Genomic DNA, 22,751 nt, shown 5'->3' on the forward strand with positions numbered 1-22,751 from the left:
GGGCAGCATACCAGTCCCTAGGATCCAGGGAAGGGATAATTGAAGCTATCTTCTTTAAGAATGTATTGAGTTGATGCAGGTCTACAATTGGCCTTAAACCTGGCCCCTTCACCTTTGGGATTGGAAAACCATGGAACTAAAACCCCTTCCCTTTCAGAGGATGTGGAATCTTTTATATTGCCCCCAACCAAGAGAGACTGTATCCTCCTGGAAGGGGAGCTCCTCTTGAGAGTGGTCCCTGAAGAGGCATGAGAAGGAAGGATGGCAGGAAGGGGTAGAAACAAATGGTTGAGTATATCCCACCTCCACAGTGCTCTAGACACACTGGTCCAAAGCAATTCAGGACCAAGAACTGAGGAAGAGGGACAGATGGTTGGCAAAGGGAGAAGGAATTTGGGTCTGGAGAAATGACTGGCACTTTCCATCCCCTTCGAGATACCTGGAACTGGAGCCAAAGCAGCAGGAGGAGGAAGCCTGTACCTATAATCCCATGACTACTTTGACAGATACTATCGAAGAGCTGGAACAGAAAAATGGTGCATCTGCTAAGGTTGATAGTACTTTCTGACTGGGGCAGGTGAATACAAATCTAAGGAGCTTAAGGTAGCTTGAGTACTTAAGTCCATGAAGCTTGCTATCTGTCTTGTCTGAGAACAGAGAAGGACCCTCAAATGGCAAGTCCTGAATAGGTCTTTAATGTGTGCTTTGCCCAGGCACTTCAGACAACTATTGTGTGGGTCGCTCACCGGCAGGCCCTGAGCAAGAAGTACACGGCTTGAACCCTGGAGACCAGGGCATGCCTCAGTAGCAGCATCAGAACCCTGAAACAGGGAACAAACAACCATAATTTTAAAAAATATAACTTTTTAACACCGTTAAAAAACATGCCAATCAGCATGTAAATTTTCAGATTAAAAAACTAACTATAGTAAATACACTAACTACTTAATCTAAGCTCAGGGAAAAAAGTTTCCGACTGCCAGGCCCTGGGTGCACAGACACCAGGAGTGGAATGGATAAGTGCAATCACTTGAAGAAAAAACTGTACTACTCTTGTGAACTTTCACATTTTCAGTTAAGTAAATTTGTACTCAAATTGTTTTCCTTCCCCAATTCACATCTACAATATGTTAAACTAGTTTCCTTTGCCCCACTCTTTTCCATAATCCCTCTGCCCAAGTTCCCATGTACTACTTGGCACATTAGGACCTCCACAAGATGGAGCATATCAGAAGCTACATTCTTGTGCAGTTACCAGGCATTACAACAGTACAGCAACAGGCACTCAGCCCTCTCACAGAGTGCTCTCACTGTCTCCACAGTCTACCCAACCAATGCAGAAGTACCTTACTACAACAGTTTTTTTTCCTGCTGGCTACTAAATTCATCCATTCCCTTGTGGCTGCAACAGTTTATAACAGAAGCTGTTAATCTTGCTGCCCCTCAGCAGTGGTTTCTATAAGGGGCCAGACTATACATTCCAAATGAAAAAAATATTCAATCTCCTGTAGGAGAAGCTGTAAAGGAGGCAGAACCACTACCACATCAACAAAATAGGCATCATGGACCAGCATCAGTACGCCGCCAAAGCAAGAACTGCTGACCTATATACATCAAAGCCCTCTTCCTTCTACTGCAACAATCTTTGTAGCCAATCACCTGCCCATGTACCTTTTACTATAAGATGTTCACGTACATCTTAATTTGGTGTGCAATGATTCCCAATTATATTCTATAGACCTTTTAAGAGTTTGCTATTGTATGCGTACGTGAGTTCAACAACTCCTTCCTTTGAACCACAAAGACAAATCTGTAACTTCAGAACCAGCTTCACAGGGTGTTACCGCAACCAAAGTGTAGAAGCCAAGTTCATGAGGGGAGAAAAAGGCACTAGAATGTTGATCGGCATAGAACAGAAGGGCTCCAGCCACGTGACTTATGAGCTGGATCACTGAAAACAGTTTACTGCATATGAAATGTCCTTATAAGGTATGGTGCTTGCCAGCCTGGTGAACAGGCACTTTGCATCGTACAGAAACTGGCTTAGTGATCTAAAATTTGCCACCAGATGTTCGTAATTTAATGTGTTTATAAGAGGTAAAAAGTACCAGTCCTAACAAAGTCCGAGGTTCTAAATACTGTGGGATTGTTTTCCTCAATTCACTATGTCAAGAAAGTGAGAGCACCTTACTGCAGAAAAGGACACCAGTGATATGTACTCAGGTATTCATCCCATTCACAACTTAAAGCAATAATTTCAATCTAAAAACTAGCTGACTACATTAAAAATTTTAGTCTTTCCTATTGAAAGATATATCTTCCTTTGTATCTGTTCAATCCTACATAAAAGTAGTAAGATAGTCCTGAACAGAGGTAATGGACCATGGTTTATGCTGTATTAGATTGATCAAGCATAAAATGAAAAAACAGTTTGCCTAAAAAGAGGCTTACAGTTCTTGAGGTCTATTAAAAAAAAAAAAAAAAAAAAGAATTCAAGTACATTGTAATCGGATACAAATGTGGTTTGATTAGGCTGGATCTTTACAGGAAAGACTTCTTAAGCATCCAGACGCCTTTGGAGTGAAACTTTGTTTTATGTAATACTGACCAATCAGCATGTAAATCTGCAGATTAAAATTTGAAATCGGTCAACAAACATCATTCCAATGTAAATACATTCCAAGAAACTGATTTACATGAAAGCCTTTGTTTTACGCATGCTTTATAAAATATGCTAGAACTCTTCATGTTTAATTCTACTGATTTTAAATTGGTCATTCACATTATCTTTAAAATAAAATGCCTGAAAAAAAGTTTTTAAAAAAATATTTATAAATGTTTTTATTTAAACTGGTGACGAATACCTTATTCAACTCACCAAAAGTGTGCACCCATGATTTTTCAACTTTGTAATTTCACACCAACTATGACGACAACACTTCAGATGAACACAAGATTTTTCATGAGCAGCATTTCTCCTCAGTATTAGCAATATTAGTAGAACCCAGAGATACCAACCAAGATAGGGGCTCCACTGCCTTAGGTACTAAACATTTTAGTAAACAGTACCTAGCCTGAAGAGTTCATAATCTAAGTAGACAAGGACAAAGGGTAGGTACTTGCTCATGGTCACACAGAAAGTTAGTGGCAACACACTACTCAATATCTATAGGCTGCTGACGTATAACTATTGGTGTTCTTCAGAATCAACTTAGTGGTCATTATTCTTTAGGATAAAGTTATATGGACTGAGGTTTCTTTATTTTTCCCCCTCTGTAACATTCAGGAATGTTTAACAGACAGCCGTTCTAAATATTTAAAAGTCTGTCCCACCACACCTAAACTGGTTTTTGCTCAAAAACTGTTTCCTTTTGCTGCTGCCCCCACACTAGTGAGTCCCAGCCACATGGGCTTCCTCCACTACAAGTTTGTTCTCTCTTCCTTCAGTTCTGTCATACTCAGTGAGGCAGCATTGCTTCTTCCCCCTCATTGACACCCACACCAGCTGTCTGTTCGCTATTTTTCACTCCCTTCCATAAAGTATCTTGCCAACTTTTTCAGAGAGAAGAAATGACATCTTGCATAGCCTCTGCCCACTCCCACTACTTTACTCACCTTCTCCTCTCTTGCCACCAACACTGATGCTTCCTGACTTCTAGCCAAATATTTGCTTTATAAACAAGCAACTCAAGGGAAAAAATAATTAAAGCGGAGTGACAAAAAGTGACCAAACGTAATTTGTGTCAGGTACAGATCAATATTTATGTGATCCATGTCAAACGGTACTACTACACTATATTTTATAGCTATTTTCTTCTGTTTCCCATACTGTTTATTGCAAAGGAAATGCACAGTGTAAGTTTTAAAACTTTAGAATAATACTTGCTTTATTAAACTTGATTTCCAGCTTGCCATAAGCTAAATCTTAACAACTGATATAACAATGTTCAAGGCACAGAAATATTAATTCTCCTTTTACTAATTCAGAAGATCATTCCTATTTATGAGCCATAAAGACTGAAAACTCCTCAGGTTTCTATACATTTAATTAGGAGGAAGTGTCTACACAGAACTCTTACCTGTATGACTGTTGAAATGTGCAAAGTTAGCAAAATTTGCTGTAGCAGTTGACTGAGGAGCAGGAGCAGCAAAGATATCTGAGCCAAGGTCACTGAGGAGGTCAAATTGTTTCTTTTCCTGCTGCTGTTGTCCTTGAGACCTAACGATAACAGGGGACTACAAACAACATTTTAATTAGCTAAACAAACAGGAAAGCCAATATTTAACCACGCTTTACAAACAGCTAGAGGCTACAGACCGAATAAGCACTTCTGGTACTAGTTTTGAACAGTTTTTTGCCACGGAGCATGGTTAGCAAGCCATATCAAGTTTCTTAACTTTAGAATTCAGACCACAATTATGTGAAACAAACAAGCAATGAACCCGTTAAAATTTGGTAATTTAATCTAGAGCTTCTAGTTTAAAATCTGGTACACAGAAGAATCTTTCCTCCTCCTCCCCTCCCTATGGTGTGCAAGAGCATATTCCCTCCCAACCCCCATGGGCTTAGTGTGAGTCTTCAGGTAGCCCTACTGAAGTGCACCTTAGGAGTTACACAGCAGACTTCCAGAGACTAAGATGCATGTAAGACAGGAAAATTAGAGGTATCTAAACAAATGGCTCCATATTATGGAGCCTGCATGTGGTATTTGCAATTATTTTTGAAGCCCAGCAGAGCTTCAGAGCCATGTAGACTGAAGCTCCTTCTTCTCACTGAATCCCCATTCTTTTTCTTCCAGGAAAAAAAAAAAAAGTTAAATTTCTTGCAGAATTCCTCAACAGAAAATTACAGCTGCATGCTAAAAAACTCAAGAGTCAGGAAATTCTAAACAAACATTTAACCTTAGCTTTACCCTCTTGTGCGTTTGCATTATACAGACTACTTACATCATACATTATTTTTCAAATATGCATTTTTTCCCTCCAACCTATCATGTACCGTTATGGATGAGCTAGACAGAGAGCCGAAAGTCATTTTACAAGACTGCAACAAGACACACTTGCATAATATACAGCACAGTATTCATGACCATATATAGAGAAAAATATGTTAATTAAGTTAGCTTCACTGACCCCTGAACTGCTTCTAAGGAAGGGAGGTTGAAGTTATAGTATACTGGACTGACCAAAATACTTCCTCATACCACAGGGAACACCATTTATATAAAATCTAGTTTATAGTTAACTTAATTTTGTCACAATGGCCCAAATTTGGGGGGGAGAGGGGGCTGGGGTGAAAAGATAAAGCAAATCTCAAGTTGTTGAAAAAACATGGTTTTACTTCTAAAAGCAGTAACCCTGACAGGTTAAGAAAAAAGTCCTGTCCATGCCTCTCTTTAATAAAAAGATGGCAGTTGTAACACAGGGCTTCATAGGAGGCAATGGTGTGTTTTTAAAATTCCAACAAGGATGCAAGGGAGGAGGATGACCCAACCCACCAACAATAAAAGCTGTTTTATCCGGCATGTTGGGGGAATAGGATGTGCCAGTAAGTGAAAAATGCCAGTTAATGACAGGAGGGAGTTTGGGTGTCGGAGGGGACTCGGGGCAGCGGGTTGGGGAGCAGGTGCGAGTGCCGGATCCGTGGACCACTCACCTCGGGCAGCTCCCCGCAACCGACGACCTGTCCTGGCTGCTCCTAGGCAGACGTCCAGCAGGCGGCTCTGCACGCTGCCCCCTGCCCTGCCCCGAGCGCTGGCTCCACAGCTCTCATTGGCTGGGAACGTGGCCAATGGAAGCTGCAGGGGCAGTGCCTGCGGGCAGAGGCAGTGCACAGAGCCACACCTCCACCTAGGAGCAGCCGGGACAGGTCACCATTTGCAGGGAGCCACCTGAGGTGAGCAGCCCCCGGATCCAGCACCCTGAGCCCCCTCCTGCACCTCAAGCCCCTTCCTGCACCCAAACTCCCTCCCAGAGCCCACACCCCACACCCCAACCCCTTGCTGGCCCCGCATCAACTGGACTGTAAACCCGAATTTCAATGAAGATCAGAAATGCTGTTTATAGAGCTTTCTGATTGATGCAGTGCCGGATAAAACAGCTTTTATTCTATGTTGTGGATACACAAGATGTTTAGCCAAAAGCCTGTTACAAAACAAAAAAAAGAGTTTTAGTTTTATTAAATAGCACCAAAAATACCAGTCTGTCTATTAGTCATTATTACACAGGGCAGAGGCTATCATTTTTAGTTTGAAGCATTCAAAGTCAAGCCAACGCAGAACTCAGTTTCTGGATTTTACTGTCAGTCCCCTATTCACATTCCATAAAAGCAACAGAGCATGAAAGGTATTAAGGACAGGACAGTTTTATTGTAATAAGAGTAACCCACCAATGCCACAATTTTCAATATTTTGTAAAATCTTGTTCAATTCACAAAATGTCCATTATCCTTTTAAATACTGTAACATAATCCCATACCACTGAACTCTTAGCCATTACTCACTCACTTGGCTAGGTGTGCCTTTATTTAAGTGCAGTGCTGGTGCAGATTCTCCCAAGAGAGATTTAAGCGGTTTCACCTCAGGTGTGCTGCTTGTACTACTAGCAGAGGACCCTGATATAGATGCATGGACCGATGCCACCACCTTAGCTTGTTCTGGAGGAACATACCTAAGTTGAATAAGAGTAAAATTATTTAATATTTAACACAAGTTTTGTTCCAACATCCATTATAATGGTAGCGCAGGGATCAAAAGTTATTGCTCTGAGGTCTCAGATTTGCTATTTTAAGATCTGGACCAATGTCAAATAGTACTACTGGTCTGATGGTCCAGTCACCATTTTAGTGTCCCATATCTCAAACACTGGGATTACAAAAGCTTGAGACTCCAGTTTTCCAATGTTTTATAACAGTCATTTTCAACCTGGGGTCCGCACAGACTGTGTCTAAGGGGTCTGCTAAAGGTGACTATGAAAATAAAGTTTCAGATCCCAGAAAAGGCATACTTTTGATCAATCAAAAGTAGGTGAATGCCCCCCACCTACAGGTCAAAACCCAGAAGTGCTGCTGTTACCACAGAAGCCCACAGTTTAGCGCCCTTTCTCACGCTTTGTCAAATACTGTGCCGAGCACGTGCAACATTTATAGTTGAGTTCTGCTCAGTCAGTTTTCAGTCTAAGACTTCCAAGACTTCTATGGTAGGGGCCTGCGGACCACAGGTTGAATTTCCAAATGGTCTGCACCTCCATTTGAAATTTTTTAGGGGTCCACAAATGAAAAAAAGTTGGAAAAAATATTTTATGGCATGTTTAGCATATTAAAAATCACATCTACTTCATCTCAAAAGTGATGTTAATGGTCCCTAATCTCAACCAACTGCCAGGATTGAACCATTGTTGTACACTCTATTAAAGTCTGACATCCCAACTTTTAAGTGATATGAGCTAGAATGGAAGAAGGTGAAGCAAGATGCTGGCAACACTTTTTTAAAAGTCAAATTGAGTTACCATCAGTTATTAACCATTCACCTTACAGAGCATCAATATTTTGACAAAACCCAAGTAAATATTTCTACCGTTACTGTAGTTCCATCCCAGTAAGGGACTGTTTAAGTCCTATGCTGTTACTGATGTCACCATAAGCCGTTACAGTTTCCTGGCTCGAGATGAATTATGATTGCCCCATTAAGCTGAACACACTTTTAAAGACAATTTATTTTTTAAAGAACTCGTAAAGAAAATAGTCTGATAACTTCACTTAAATGAGCTGTAATAGCTCTTACACCCTATTCAGCAAACAACTGTCTATGTAGTAAGTCCAGTATATTCTGACAAGGTTTGCCACATATATAAGAGGAAAAATAAAAACAAACAGCCCTCCAGACAAGCAAACATAGTAGAGCTGTTAGAGTATGGGCAGAACACAAGAGCTTCTATTCTGCCCTATCTAAAAGCCACTCTAAGGGAATCAGCAGAAGCTGGGCTTGTGAACAGGCAGCAACTTCCCCACCTGCAGAGTACAACAGTCTTGTGGATCCTCAGCACTGCTAAAGCAGTTTGGATCCAAGTGCAGCCCTTTAGGAAAAATAACTGACACCCTGTACCCCATGTTCACCACTTTTATATCGTTACATATTTTGTACAAAGTATGCCTTGTGAGATATCATTTGTAAACTCATAATCTGATGATTATTATCCTGTAGAAATGTGTGCAACACAGCATGTGAAATTGTGAGATTTTGCTGTAGGATCGTTACTGGAATATGTCGCAATTCTGGATAACACCCACAAGCCCATTCCTCAGAGACAGACACACTAGCACACCAGAAAAGTGCTAAAGAGCCATTACCTGCTGGGGGGGGGGGGTTGTAAACAGGAAATTTACAACTCATCTGAAAAGACAGTTTGAAGCTCATGCACACCATGGAACTGGCTGTCCACATGCCCAGGCAAGGATTTTTCCAGCACCCAAGGGTTGCACGGGGGGAATTAGCAATTAGCTTGCAATTTTATCTTTTTATTTCTTTTGTAACCAGTTCTGATATCTATGCCATACTAATTATAAAAACTTTAAATCTATTTTTCTGCAGTTAATAAAAACTTATTTTGTTATTTTATTTAAGCCAGTGTGTTTGATTGAAGTGTTTGGGGAATCCTTTTGATCTCTACTCAGATCGAAAGGACTGGTGCATATATTTATTACCCACAGTTGGAATGACAGACTGATTATGAGCTTGTCCTGTCCAGTGGGGCTACTGAACAGTACAAGATATACATTTCTGGGGGGAAAGGCTGGGCCTGAGGGATATGCGGGTGTTGCCTTATATGTGCTTCGTGGATGGCTGGGCATAGATTCATGCACTCAGCTGGGAGTGACTTTGCATGCTGGTGGTGTGAGTAAGCAGAGCCTGGAAGGGTTTGCTGTTCACTAACAAAATAGTGTAAAAGGCATCCTAGGCTGGAGAGCTAAGGGGACACAGCAGTCCCTGGGGAATGTCACACTAACATATGTCATGCATCTAACAACAAATGGCCATGTCTTCTTCATAAGATTTTAAATGAATATCTAGGTTTGGCAATGTTCAGACTATGCAGATGTAATATTTAGTGCTTTACAATGCCCAGGTCTACACTACAGACCTATATCAGTACAACTTTGTTGCTGGGCAAAGTAGGTACACCGACCCCACTGACGGTGTAGACAGTGCTATGTCATCGGGAGAGCTTCTCCCATTGACATAGCTTCCGCCTCTCGTGGAGGTGGATTAACTATAACTATGCCAACAGGAGACGCTCTCCTGTCGGCATAGTAGCATCATCACTGAAGTGCTGCAGCTGTGCTGCTGTAGTGCTGTACGTGAAGTCAAGTCAAAGTCTTCCATAAGCCTTCTTTAAAAATTGAGATGTTGTCAAGGTCTCTTTTCAGCCACAAAGTAACACTCGTTATTAGTCACAATGAAAGACGGACGTCAGCCAGCAATTTACAGTAAACCCAAAAGGGATTTCTGGTTACAGGGAAGGAAAAAAAAAAATTAGCTTTTATCAAAACTGAGTGTTAGCTTACCATCTTTTCTTTTCGTATTTTTCCTGTAGAAACTCCTTTACTTTCTGTGGATCCCTGAAGTCTGGAATTGCTGATGATCTATCATCAAATAATCCTAGCCAAATCTGTTTACACACCTTATTTTGAGGGAATAAGGTGGGAGGGGGAGGGAGAGGGAAAAAGAGAGAAATCAATATTAAATAACTTTCAAGTTCAAATTTATATTTTCACTCAAAATTTACAACCATAGATAAAATGCATTATTAATTTTTGAATATCCATGCTTACCATTTATTTGCAAAGGACTCGTCTTACACTAATTAATATTTCAGCCAAGTGTGAGTGCACAGTGCACTGTTTAGGATTGCTGTTTGCCCTGCTGAGATAGATGGCCTTGCAACATCTAATCTCTTATTTAACAGGCACATGCATACAATAAGTACTTGATTTTGAAAGTACTCCCAATGGTGTAACACACACAACTGCCATTTTTGTCTTTAGAAATACTCCTCCCCAAAGACTACATATTCAAACCACAGACAAGATTCTGTCCTGCTTCTCTGTTCAGCTTATAATGACCTGTAAAGTTTGGAAGACGCCAGCGTACGAATTATATTAGCATGCATTAGTTTTTAAGAGTCCTTCTGAGCTTCTAAAATTTACCAATACACAGTGCTTTGTACTTAGCTGTACACAACAAATTCCCTGTCTAATATATGAGGAGCTTACTGAACAGCAAGGTTTCCTGGAAAATTAACATACTGTGTTTAAAAACACTTGACAGCCCCCGGACCTCCCACCCCTAACTGCTCCCCACCGCCCCATCCAACCCCCTCCCTCCTTCCTGACTGCCCCCCCGGGACCACCCCTTCCCCCTGACCACCGACCACCTCCAGACCTGTCACCCCTTACTGCCCCGCACCACCCCATTCAACCCCTTCCCTCTCCTTCCTGACTGCCCATCCCCCAGGACACGTGCCCCATCCACCCAAACCCCTGCTCCCTGTCCCCTGACCACCCCTCCACTCCTTTCTGACTGCCCCCCCGGGACTCCTGCCCCCATTCCTGCCCTCTGACCACCCCGACCCCTATCCACACCCATGACCACCCACTGAACTCCCCTGTCCTCTATCCCACCCCTCCTGCTCCCTGCCCCCTTACTGCACTGCCTGGAGCACCAGTGCCTGGCAGCACGGCTGCACCACAACAGGCAGCTGCGCCACGCAGCACAGAGCACCAGGTCAGGCCGGGATCTGCAGCTCTGTTGCCCAGAGTATTGCGCCACGTTGTGGCATGGCTGCGGGGGAGGGGGAACAGCCTCCCAGGCCAGGAGCTCAGGGGCCGGACAGGACCATCCCGTGGGCCGGATGTGGCCCACGGGGTGTAGTTTGCCCACCTCTGGTCTACATTGACACCGCAGCACCCTACCTATACCAAAATAACTGCACCTCAGCAAATGGTGTATGGCTTATTATATCAGTGTAGTCATATTCTGTTAGTTAGTATAGCACTTACATCGACAGGAGCAAAGCTGTACACTGTGTACACTGACAAAGCTGCCTTATGGTGACCTGTGTAGTGTAGACCAGGGCAGAGTTTCTCAAGTATTTTTTAAACCTTCAAGAATTAAACTTGCCATAGATTTCTTGGAGGTAGACTAATTTATTTTTATTTTTCAAATACACCTAAACACAAAAGCAGTAACTTGACTGAAGTTTCCTTGATTTACTACCTCTTTCCATTTTTAAATTAAAAGCATGCTACAAGGGCTAGTTTTGACAGAGTCCCTGCCTTACTTCCAGGCATCACTCATAGGTTTTACCTCTCCACTACTTCCAGCAACACACAAAACATGAGCATTAAGCACAAGTGAAAAAAACACACAGCTCCACAGTTATGCACCTAATCAATTTGTTTCCTTTTTGTAAGACAAATACGGGGATTGTTTGGGTTAAGCACTGCAGCTTTATTTCACTATTTCCAAACTTCAGGGATGTAAATTAAGTTTATCATCAAGGTTACATTCACAAAAAAGAAAGAAAACAACAGAGATGGCATGCACCTGATGACATTTTTATCAACTATGAATGAAAGCAAGCCCTTTGAAGAGTTGCCTTGCATAAGCTTTAACATAAAAATCTTAAAGGGCATAGACCATGTATGCATTAAGTATCATCCTACGCTCTCAGATGTTTCTTATTCTAAAGTTATGCATGAGTCAAACTTAACTGAATTACATGGCAACATGCAATTTGAGTGTATCTGATATGCTGTAGAGTGGTGGTGATGACATTTAGTATTTGTATCATGGTAACACCCAGATGCTCCATTGAAGAACATGCTGTTGGGGCTGTTCACTAACATGGACCCAGTCCTGAGAATTTCAGAATCTAAAAAAAGTTTACAATCGAAGGTTTGAAGCAATCCACAGTACAATCATGAAACTTTTCCTGTAGTCTTTTTAGAATACCAATGATATAGACACATCTGGTGCATTTTCAAAAACTGAAAAGTTATGTAATATAAGAGCAGGCAAAGCACATAAGGGATTACATGGGGGGGAATAGTGCCACAAAGAAAATAGAAAAACTTTTAAAATGGCAGAGACTAGGAAATAATGAAAACACTGATTTGAAATTTTAACATACAATCTACTCAAACTATACCCTAGCTGGACCGTATAAACTTTAGAATTGCTTTAGAACATTTTGGTGATTAAACCTTTTATCTGCTGTCTCTCTGGTAAGTGAGCCATGAGATAATGTGCCCAAAAACATACTTAAAAGTATCTGAAACCTATTAGGAGAAATTCTTAACTTAAGTGAACAATTAGATACAATTGTGTATGCTGGGGGTTCTCAAACCTTCTTTGCTGGGACTCTCTTTGGAAGTATTTCAGGCTGTGATGTCCCCTTATCCCCACTCGCCGCTGCCCATGCTATGCCACCCTTACTTCTGTGCTGCTGCTGCTGGTGGTACAGCCTTCAGCGCTGGGCGCACAGCCCACAGCCACCACTCTCCAGCCACCCGGCTCTGATGGCGGCTCGAAATAAGTGTAGCAATACTGTGACCACCCTATAATAGGCTTGCAACCCCCTTTTGGGTCAAGATCCCCAGTTTGACAAATGCTGGTGTATGTTCTTAAAGGGAACATGGGTCAGCAGAGATCACTTGCGTTGGGAATCAACCATACAAATTCCAGGCCTCAAATGGTACTTAAGTCTCATCAGGACCAGCTTTAACTGACTTGCAAACCTGAAAGACTACGCTGCAGTTCAAGCTTTGACCTCACTGATAATTCCCAATAATTCACCAGGATAAATGAAAAAGTTTCCTTTAATTAGCCATTGTCCCTTCAGCTGTGATATTAAGTGTATCAAAAGGATAGAATCTCTAGAATTTTCTATTTTGAATATTAAGTCTGGTCCATAGTTGTGTTGTTATACGATTGTTCCCTACTGTACATATACCAAAGCTTTGTGCTGGATTTAGCATCCCATTACGGAGATTATTCCATAATTTAAATAGAAGTGGTAGTCTGACTCAATTAAAGCTCACAGTTCTAATTTCATCATATTTCTCAAACTCCCATGGAAGAGACAATTCTTCATTCCTTGACCTTTATAGCCTTCTAACACATAGAAATAACCCATCTCATCATTTAGTCAAATTACACAAATGTACCTTTTAATCTACGCTCATAAAACCTATCCAACACCCTAATTATTGCTGTAGCTCTTTAGAATCCTTCTAGGGGGGAAGAAGAGAGAGAGAAATGAAGTTTCCTTCTGAATGCATGGATGGTACAAAAATTTTCAAGTTTCATTTTATTTCATTTTATTATAAAGTTTAATTTAGTTAAATTAACAGTAGTTTAAGAAAAGAAAAAGCACTAGTGATCTTATCAAAAAGTTCAGAAACATGCAAGCAAATTAACTTAAATAAGCTTTCTAATTAACCAAAGCCAGTACAATTGAAGACAATCCACAGAGGATGTTACACCCTTGTAAGGAAGCATTAAGTTTCAAAAAAAGAGACGGAGAGAAAAATCTCTGACTTCACTTAGAAGCAACACTAAAGAGAACTGTCCTCTAGCTAAGTCAGTGGAATGGAGTTTAGGACATCTGGTTTCAATTCTTGCTCTGCCAGAGTTCCTATCAGACCTTTATCTGTTCCTCAGTTGCCAGTCTGTAAAAGGGGGATAACTACTACTTCCTTTCTCTCACTCCATCTTGCTTATTTAGATTGCAAGTTCCTCAGGGCAAAGACCATCCCATGTTTTGGAAAACACTCCTGCAGCAGGGCACATCAGAGGAATGGACTTAACTACCCTCTGTAGTTTCAGCTTCTATTTTGAAAGGAGTTTGTCTCCCGCTGCTTTGGCTTTAGAGAAAGCCTTGAAAATGCTACCAGAGTGGAACTGATGCAGTAGCATCTGCCCAATTTTGCAGAGCCCAAAATAATAGTTTTTAGGTATCAAGTGACCCATTAGTTTCATCTGAATTAGGTAGCACAGACACCAAGGATGGTACTTTAAATGCAAATGCTTAACCTTTTTCACTCCTCAAAGCATGCACAAAAAGAGAGAGCACATCTGTTATAAACGTCTATTCCAGCATTTTCCAAAATGGGGGACACAAAGCAGTGGGGGAAATATACAAAGTAAGGCTAGGCCGACACACAAACTTTCACTGGCAAATTATGTCCACCAGGAGTACGAAGTGATGTGACCCCAACATAACTGTGCTGGGCAAGAGCCCCTGTAAAAATGCTGTTATTTTCCTTATGTACATAAATCAAACAATTTGCAAAGCAAAAACTAGAGATGACAACACAACAAGACTGTGTTTCAAAACAGAATACTCTCTGCAGGAAAGATTTGGAAATATATAGTTTCCTTGCATAAGCAAATAACTGTTTAATAACTAATATTGACATCAGAAGTGCTGAATTACTAATCTCTGAAGAGTAAAAAGAATTGTATGCTTCCAGTAATAACGATATTTGAAAGTACACTTTGTATAAAGTCAGGTTGAGTCAAGGGTTAAACCTGTAACTTGCTTTCTATTGTACAGGTTTCAGAGTAACAGCTGTGTTAGTCTGTATTCGCAAAAAGAAAAGGAGTACTTGTGGCACCTTAGAGACTAACCAATTTATTTGAGCATGAGCTTTCGTGAGCTACAGCTCACTTCACGAAAGCTCATGCTCAAATAAATTGGTTAGTCTCCAAGGTGCCACAAGTACTCCTTTTCTTTTTTCTATTGTACAGTGCTTTGAATACTCCTTCCCTCAAAATCCTTTCCACCTAAAGTGTAGTTTGTCAAACATGGAGAGGGGAAAGGAGAGGTGAGAAGACCTCGGATTAACTGGACAAGTGACTTGAGATTTGCAATTTAGAGATTGTCTGCACTCAGTTTTTTCCAAAAATTTAAAATCAAAAGAATAAACTAAACTCTCTGATCAGGGCAAACCCTTAGTGTGGACAGTTCTACTGGCATCAGGGTGTTTAATCAGCATAACTTGTTTTGATTGTTAGTCAAACCAATGCAAAAACCAAAAGCTACCTACACACATTTTTTGCACCAATGTAAGCATATTGGTTTAAAACTGGTAATTATTGGTCCCAAAAACTCTGCAGACAAATTCTGAATGTAAACCAGTCCCTGGGGCAGAGAGGGTTTGATTATTTAAAGATTTGACATAAAATATCAAAGATAGCTCAATGTAGCAGTCCAGGTTTTATTCATCAGTCCTGGACAAAAAAAGCACATAGGACTGTTTGATATATTTTGATGCAAAACTGGGGTTTAAACTGAAAATTTTTGAAATGTCAAATGCCCTTTGAGGGTTCCAGTACAGTAACTCCTCATTTAACGTTGTAATTGCATTTCTCAGGAACATGACTAAGCGAAACGATGTTAAGCGAATCCAATTTCCCCACAAGAACTAATGTAAATGGGGGGATCGGGGAGGTATTAGGTTCCAGGGAAAACAAATTTTGCCAGACAAGAGGCATTATATACATTTTAAACCATTTAATACAGGTATTAAACAGGCTGGCAGCCCACCTATCAGCTCCCATATCCCCGTTCCTCCGCAAGCTGATTGCCACGGGCGGGGGGCGGGATGCTGCGCACCGCGTCCTCACTCCTCCCCCCAGCCTCCTGAATGCCTGATTGCCGCAGGCAGGAGGTGGAAGGGGAAGACGCTGATCTGCGGGGTCCACTGGTGGGCGGGAGGCATTGGGGGGGGTTTGAGGGGCTGCCAGCCGTGGACAAAGCAGGCAGCCAAACGATGTTATAGGGGAGCATTGCACATATCTTTAAACGAGCATGTTCTGTAATGGAGCAGGGACGTAAGATCGAAACAACGTTAAGCAAGAGGACATTAAGTGGGGAGTTACTGTATTTAGAATCTTCAGGAACGGTTGAAGGGTTGTGGTGAAGAGACCTAAACTTTCATTTAAAAAAAAAAAAAAAGATAAGCTTCTCTTTTTGAGAGGCTTTCAAAATGCAAACCAATGCGGCGGGTTTATGTCATGACAATTTCTTTAAACAAAGAACAAAAACGAAAGAAGAGTTCCTCAACCAGACACAGTTACTTGCCTGTCAAACCTCTCAGATCCTCAGCTGTTAGTCATACATATTAGGACAGGGGTTCTCAAACTGGGGGTCGTGAGGTTATTACATGGGGGTTGCAAGTACATACACGAAACAGAGCAACTGCTATAAAATATTATTTAAATCTTGCGTTTTAGAAAATTACCTGCTTTTCTGTCGCAATGTAGTGTATTTACCTCAAAAAGTATTGTAAACATAAATGCAGCGATCATTGTTCCTAAACATAATATATATATATTTGTATTATCACCACTTTAAGGAAATTGGACTCTGGGGATTATAGTATTGTGTGTGCAGATTTGTCATCTTGATACTAAAAAGACAGGATCAAGACAACATCAGAGGGCTTGATTGTTCAGCTGCTGAAGAGTTGCATCAAAACGCAGACCAATCAGAACACTGAGATCGGCAAAAAGAAGTGATTTATAATTTAACATACACACACAGGCAGGGGCAGACTGGGGGGTTGGGGGGGGGCTTGTGGGTGCTATAACCAGCCTAAAATTTGACTTAGGCCCCCCCACACAGTTCAAATGTTATGCAGAAGCAAGGGTGGCACGGTATGGCATTGCCACCCTTATTTCTGCAGTTTGCGGTGCTGCTGGCGGGGGCACTGTCTTCAGACCTGGGCGTCAAGCCAGCAGCCACCGCTCTTTAGCCACCCAGCTCTGAAGGCAGCACCGCTGCAAGCAGCAGCGTAGAAGTAAGAGTAGCAATGGGGCACTAAGTCCGCTGTGGAAAAAAGTGATTTTAACAAATTTTATTCAGTCCCTCCCCCCAATATTAAACAGTATTTTAAAAAAAAAAAACTTTTCTGCTTAGAACAATTTAATAAAAGTGTTTTAGTCTTAATTTAAAAGCAGGGAGAAAAAGGTAAATTCATTTTCAACAACAGAGTTATAAATTTAGCATTTAAAATAGTGTTCATATAAAATGTGTATTTTCAATTTATAAGGGGGGGAGGGAAATCTCACTCAGAAGCTTGCTGTCTGAAAGGGATCACCAACACAAAAAGTTTGAGAGCCACTATGCTACAGGAAGGTGGCAATAGTCTCTTTGCCACCTCCCCTTCAAAGAGTAGTCAGCAGAAACCACCAACATACATTAGATGGTTAATAAGTAATTGATATTGGTATTTTCCAGAGCAATTCTTCCTCTCTTCCCCCTCCCCCAAAAAACTAAGTACCAAAATAGTTCAACTGGAAAAAAAAAAGTTTGATTTGGAAATGCTGCCATGGTGCCCATGAGAGTTGTTGTTAGGATGCCTTATGTGCCCCACCCTCTTCTACAGGCAGGGCCCTGGTCAGACTACATTTCCTAAGATGCGCCAAAGGTCTCCTTTGTTGGAGATAAGAAACAGAATATCATGGTAGACTTAATTCAGCCAGGGAATCTGACCTACAAAGAATGAGGCACTGTGGCAGCATAAACTCCAAGGTTTCCTCCCCCCGCCCCCAGAAAGCAGACACTTTCCACAAAAAAACACAACAACTCATTTAGTCAAGAACCCAGTTTTCCATCAAAAGTAATTTCAACATAAAAATTTTGACCTGCCCCAATAACTATAGTATCCCAATGATTTGAATTAATAGCTACTTATTTACAACCTAAACCCACAAAAGTTTTATTACTTAGTTTTAATTTTAGTTAAACGTGGAAGTTGCAAGCTCTTCCACCTATACCAGGTATACCTATACCTTTTAACCTCAGCAACTGCAAGAGAACAGAATGACATCCAAGGAAATTCAGAGACTACATTCACAGAAGGCATAACTTCTACCACTTATGCCAGTGACTGAGTAACTCATGACTGTCATAAGGCCTCTAGCAAAACTGGCAGAGATTCCATCTTAATAACGGCTGTTTCAAACATTGTAGTCAGCGCTTGAAAAGTGGTCTTCATACGTTTCGCAGAGACACTTAAAACCAAGTAAAACTTGAAATTAATGCTACAGGCCCAGAACATGCTATAGTAACACAGAGGTCAAATTCATAATATATGAGCAAAAGGCATCCAATAAATTAGAGAAAAAGCATTTTCCCCCACAACATGTGCGTAACTTATGGACTGTATGGTAAAGAGTAAGATGTGAAAAATATTAGTTCATGTGTAATGTGACTAACGCATGACACGCTCCCAAAATTCATTTGACCCTTAGTAACTTTGGCCCAAACCAGTGATCACCTAGTCCAGTATTCTGTTCTACGGTAGCTAGTGATGAGAACTTTCAGAGGAAGACGCAGAACCCTTTCCCTCTCCATAGACTAGACCAGAGGTGAGCAAACTACGGCCCGTGGGCCACATTCGGCTCACAGGACCCTCCTGCCTGGTCCAGGGGAAAAGCACCTGCTTGGGAGGCTAGTCCCCGGCCCCTCCCCTGCTGTTCCCCCTCCCCCGCAGCCTGGCTGTTTGGGGAGAGACAGCCTCCCCTAACCAGCCCTCCATACAATTTTGGAAACCTGATGTGGCCCTCAGGCCAGAAAGGTTGCCCGCCCCGGACTAGACTATTGTACACCAGTCAACTGGGAAATATTCTTCCAGACTGTAGGTACTAGATGCCCAATTCCTTTCCGACACCATGGAGCACCGTTGTTTGCTGCTGTAATTATGAAAAATCAGGAGTCAAAATGAATGACCATTGAGCTCTAGAAGAATATCTGTAGTCCTAGTTGTTTGATAAAATTTGATATCGGAGGAAGTCTATTCTAGTAATTCTACTACTAGAGAAGTCTATTCTATAAACTACATGAAAGAATGCTTGATAGGTCTCTCAATAGCACTCTGTAGGGTTTGTTTGTCTTTTTAGTATGAAATGGAGAAAAGCAAGTGTGTACTTTGGTAGTCTTTGGACTTTCTGCATGATGCCACCAAATGTTTTAAAGTATTAACAAATTTAATATGTAAACATGTGGCAGATGGAGAATGAAAGCCATCAGACGCATAAATGAGGATGCTACACACAAACTTCTTTATGTGGATGGTTATATGCTTGCTCTAGTTCACGAGTAAGTGGGGTGGGATTTTTTGCGAGGGGGATGGGATGGGGACAGACACAAAAACAAAACAATACAAAAATCACCGTACTCCAACGTGGTAATAGAGAGCACACAAAGTGATCTTAACACTTAGGGACTAAAATATGAGCACACTGACAGATTCCTTTCATGCCGTATTTCCCAGCAATTAACAGAACAGAAGAGGGGGCTTGGAATGAGTGAAGAAAAGGGGATATATAAAGAGGCCTAATAAAAATTCAGATACATTGTGCTTCTTAATGTGTTTGTTTCAGTTAGTGATAATGAATCTGGGTTATGCAGCAACAAGTTTACTACTCAATATAATGCCCCAGGAAAGCTGAAAGTGTTTAAATTGTAATAATATACTCAGTTCTCCCAGTGAGTATTTAATCTAGTCCTTTATGGTGCATAAATAATTATTACTTAGGCTATGTCTACACTGGCAGAGCTTCTTTGCCGAAAGTTTGGTTGCTGATAAAAAAGCACTTAAAGAAAATCGCTCATGTGTGTTCACATTGTCTTCCACGGGCAGCATAGTATGTTCACACTTGCGGCACTTGCATCAGCACTGAGAGCAGCATAATGCGGGTAGTTATCCCACAGTGCAGCTCTCCCCACTTCTGCCGATAGGTCTTGTTGGAAGGTAGAGAGGGATCGCGGGGCATCATGGGTCCGGGCTCAATATCCCATGATGGAATGCTTGGACGGAAAGCAGGGCAAGTGCTTCTATCTTCAGTTCATGGCATTTTTCAACGTCCCTTGTTTTCTGCTTGCCCCACCACATCTACCTGCAGGAATGGATCCTGCACTAATTTCCACTGCTCTGCTAGTTATCACTAGCACATAGCACAATAGTAGTGGAGTTATTCTTGAAGTTATGAAGGCAACAGCAGTCACAGTTGCCGGACACTGTGTCCGACATAGAAAGCAGCAACACAGGATTGCTTTTGGCATTCACAGAGGTGAACACAATGGAACATGGCTTTGGGCTCAGGAAACTAGCACAGAATGGTTGGATCATACCATTATGCAGATCTGGGATGATGAGCAGCAGCTGCAGAACTTCTGGATGTTGAAAGCTTCCTGGAACCATGTGCAGAGCTTACCCCAGCCCTGAGGTGCAAGGACACCCAAATGAGAGCTGCCCTGTTGGCAGAGAAGCGTGTGGCAATTGCAGTGTGGAAGCTGGCAACTCCAGACTGCTACCGGTCAGTCGCAAACCAATTTGGAGTAGGGAAATAGACTGTCAGTGCTGTGTTAACACAAGTGTGCAAGGCCATTAAATCGCACCTACTGTGAAAGACCATGACTCTTGGCAACATGAGTGAAATTGTGGATGGCTTCGCAGCAATGGGATTCCCTAACTGTAGAAGGGTGACAGATAGCAGGCATATTCCAATTCTGGCATCAGACCACCTTGCAACGGAGTACATCAATCAGAAGGGGTACTTCTCCATGTTTCTGCAAGCGTTTGTGGATCACTCTGGGCATTTCACAGACAGCAATGCAGGGTGGATTAGAAAGGTGCATGATGCCTGTATCTTTAGGAACACTGGCCTGTACAGAAAGCTGCAAGCAGGGACTCTCTTTTCAGACCAGAAGATCACTGTGAGGGGAAGTTGAAATGCCCATACTGATGCTGGGAGACCCTGCATACCCCTTAATGCCATGTCTCATGAAGCCGTCCATGGGAAACCTAGACAGTAGTAAGGAGCGGTTCAACAGGCTGATTAGGTGCAGAATGACCATTGAATGTGTTTGGCTGATTAAAGGTGTGCTGGCGATTCCTACATGGAAGGTTAGACCTTAATGAGGAAAATACTCCCATGGTAACAGCGCAGAGGTGGGCAAACTATGGCTCACGGGACCATCCTGCCCAGCCCCCGAGCTCTCCGCCAGGGAGGCTAGCCCCCAGCCCCTCCCCGGCTATTCCCCTTCCCCTACAGCCAAGCCTCCGCGTGGGCAGCACTCTGGGCAGCAGGGCTGTGCACTCCTGCAGGGCAACACGGCAGGGTGTCTGTCTCCAGTTGGGCGGCACGGCTGCCAGTCACGCTGCTCTGAGCGGCAGGGTAAGGCAGCCAGTCCTGGGGGGCAGTCAGGGGACAGGGAGCGGTTGGATGGGGCAGAGGTTAGTGCTGGATGGGTCAGGGGTTCTGAAGGGGGCAGTAAGTCAGTGGGTGGGAAGTGGGAGGGGTCAGATGGGGGCGGGGACCAGGCTGTTTGGGGAGGCACAGCCTTCCCTACCCAGCCCTCCATACAATTTCGCACCCCAATGTGGCCCTTGGGCCAAAACGTTTGCCCACCCCGTTATAGCGGCATGTTGCACACTGCATAATATTTGTGAAAGGAAGGGTAAAAAGTTTACTCAGCGGTGGACTGCCGAGGCAGAACACTTGGCTGTTGATTTTGAGCAGCCAGATACCCAGGCTATTAAAGGAGTGCAATGTGGGGCAATGAGAATCAGAGATGCCTTAAGGCAACACTTTGAAGATGAAAACCAGTAATGTTTGTTGCTATGCGTGGGACTGTAATGGCTAATTAAATTTGGTATACTACGAAGCAGTTGTGATTGTTAAGGCCTAGGATTTAATATAAGGAATTGATAAAAAGTGCCTGTTGATTTGCAGGTGTCATCTGCTATTGTAACTTGCACGGAAATAAATAAAAAGTGCTTACAATTCAAAGAACTTTGCTTTTATTGCCAAATAAACCACACCACCACACGCACACACAGATTTTTGGTAGGGGAGAAGGTACTGGGGGCAGGAATGACTAAGCTAGCGTAAGTCCAGCTTTTGTTTGAAAAGCTGTCTGTGGGGGTGGAGTGTAGAGGAAAGCACGAAGTGCCAGAAAGCGGAAAGGAATGTGCAGGCGGAGTTTGTGGAGCACACGAGAAAGAGTTCTGAATGTGCTAAAGGGGAGAGCGCACACGCATCTGCTCAGTCTGGACTGTTACAAGAGACTGGAGCATGTCAGTTTGATGCTCCAAAACTTTTATCACCCTCTCTGTAGCATCCCTATTGTACGCATCATTTTACTTTCTTTCCTGCTTGTCACTTTCCCTCCATTTCTTGCATTCAGTCTTTTCTGCCTCTGAAGCAGCACCTCCCAGAATATATCTTCCTTGCTTCGTCTTGGGCATTTTATCTGGCGCAGATGCTCTGCTGCTGTTGGGAGGACTTCTCAAGGTCATGTCTGGAGAGGCATAATTAACAACAAACAGAAGTACTATTGTCAACTACACACAGAGCATTGAAATACTACATTAAAATACACAGCTGGTAACATACTTAGTTTCTCTGTGACCCTAGGCAAGCACATGTGCAGGAGAACACCCCAAGTATGGTGAGTGAACCCAAGGGCAGGGGCATTCTTCATCGTTGAAAAGCAATGTGAAAGGGTTGTGGGGCACTTATAGGGGGCAACACTCTAAATTTTCCCACCACTTTCCACAGGTGGGGTCACTAGGGAAGATCTCACTCCTGAGGGGAAGCAAGGGTGCATCTGCTACATACTTGTGGCTTCTGCCCCAATCCCTATGCTGCTTGCCTGTGTGCAGCCTTTAGCCCTGC

The 22,751-nt window shown here is 42.4% G+C and overlaps 1 protein-coding gene across 7 annotated transcripts in view; it reads right to left on the bottom strand.

Annotated features, from left to right (window-relative positions):
* Positions 1 to 22,751, bottom strand: part of AGFG1 (ArfGAP with FG repeats 1) — a 68,150-nt gene that overhangs the window by 20,602 nt on the left and 24,797 nt on the right. For all 7 annotated transcript variants that reach the window (XM_084639770.1, XM_084639767.1, XM_084639766.1 and 4 more), the window contains exons 3-5: positions 9,563 to 9,678; positions 6,507 to 6,669; positions 4,080 to 4,236 (exon numbers count right to left, since the gene is read on the bottom strand). In XM_084639770.1, the coding sequence (XP_084495896.1) occupies positions 4,080 to 4,236; positions 6,507 to 6,669; positions 9,563 to 9,678 (436 nt within the window). The remainder of the gene's footprint in view (positions 1 to 4,079; positions 4,237 to 6,506; positions 6,670 to 9,562; positions 9,679 to 22,751) is intronic.

This window comes from Lepidochelys olivacea (assembly GCF_965140295.1).
Source record: "Lepidochelys olivacea isolate rLepOli2 genome assembly, chromosome: 9".
Classification (NCBI taxonomy): Eukaryota; Metazoa; Chordata; order Testudines; family Cheloniidae; genus Lepidochelys; species Lepidochelys olivacea.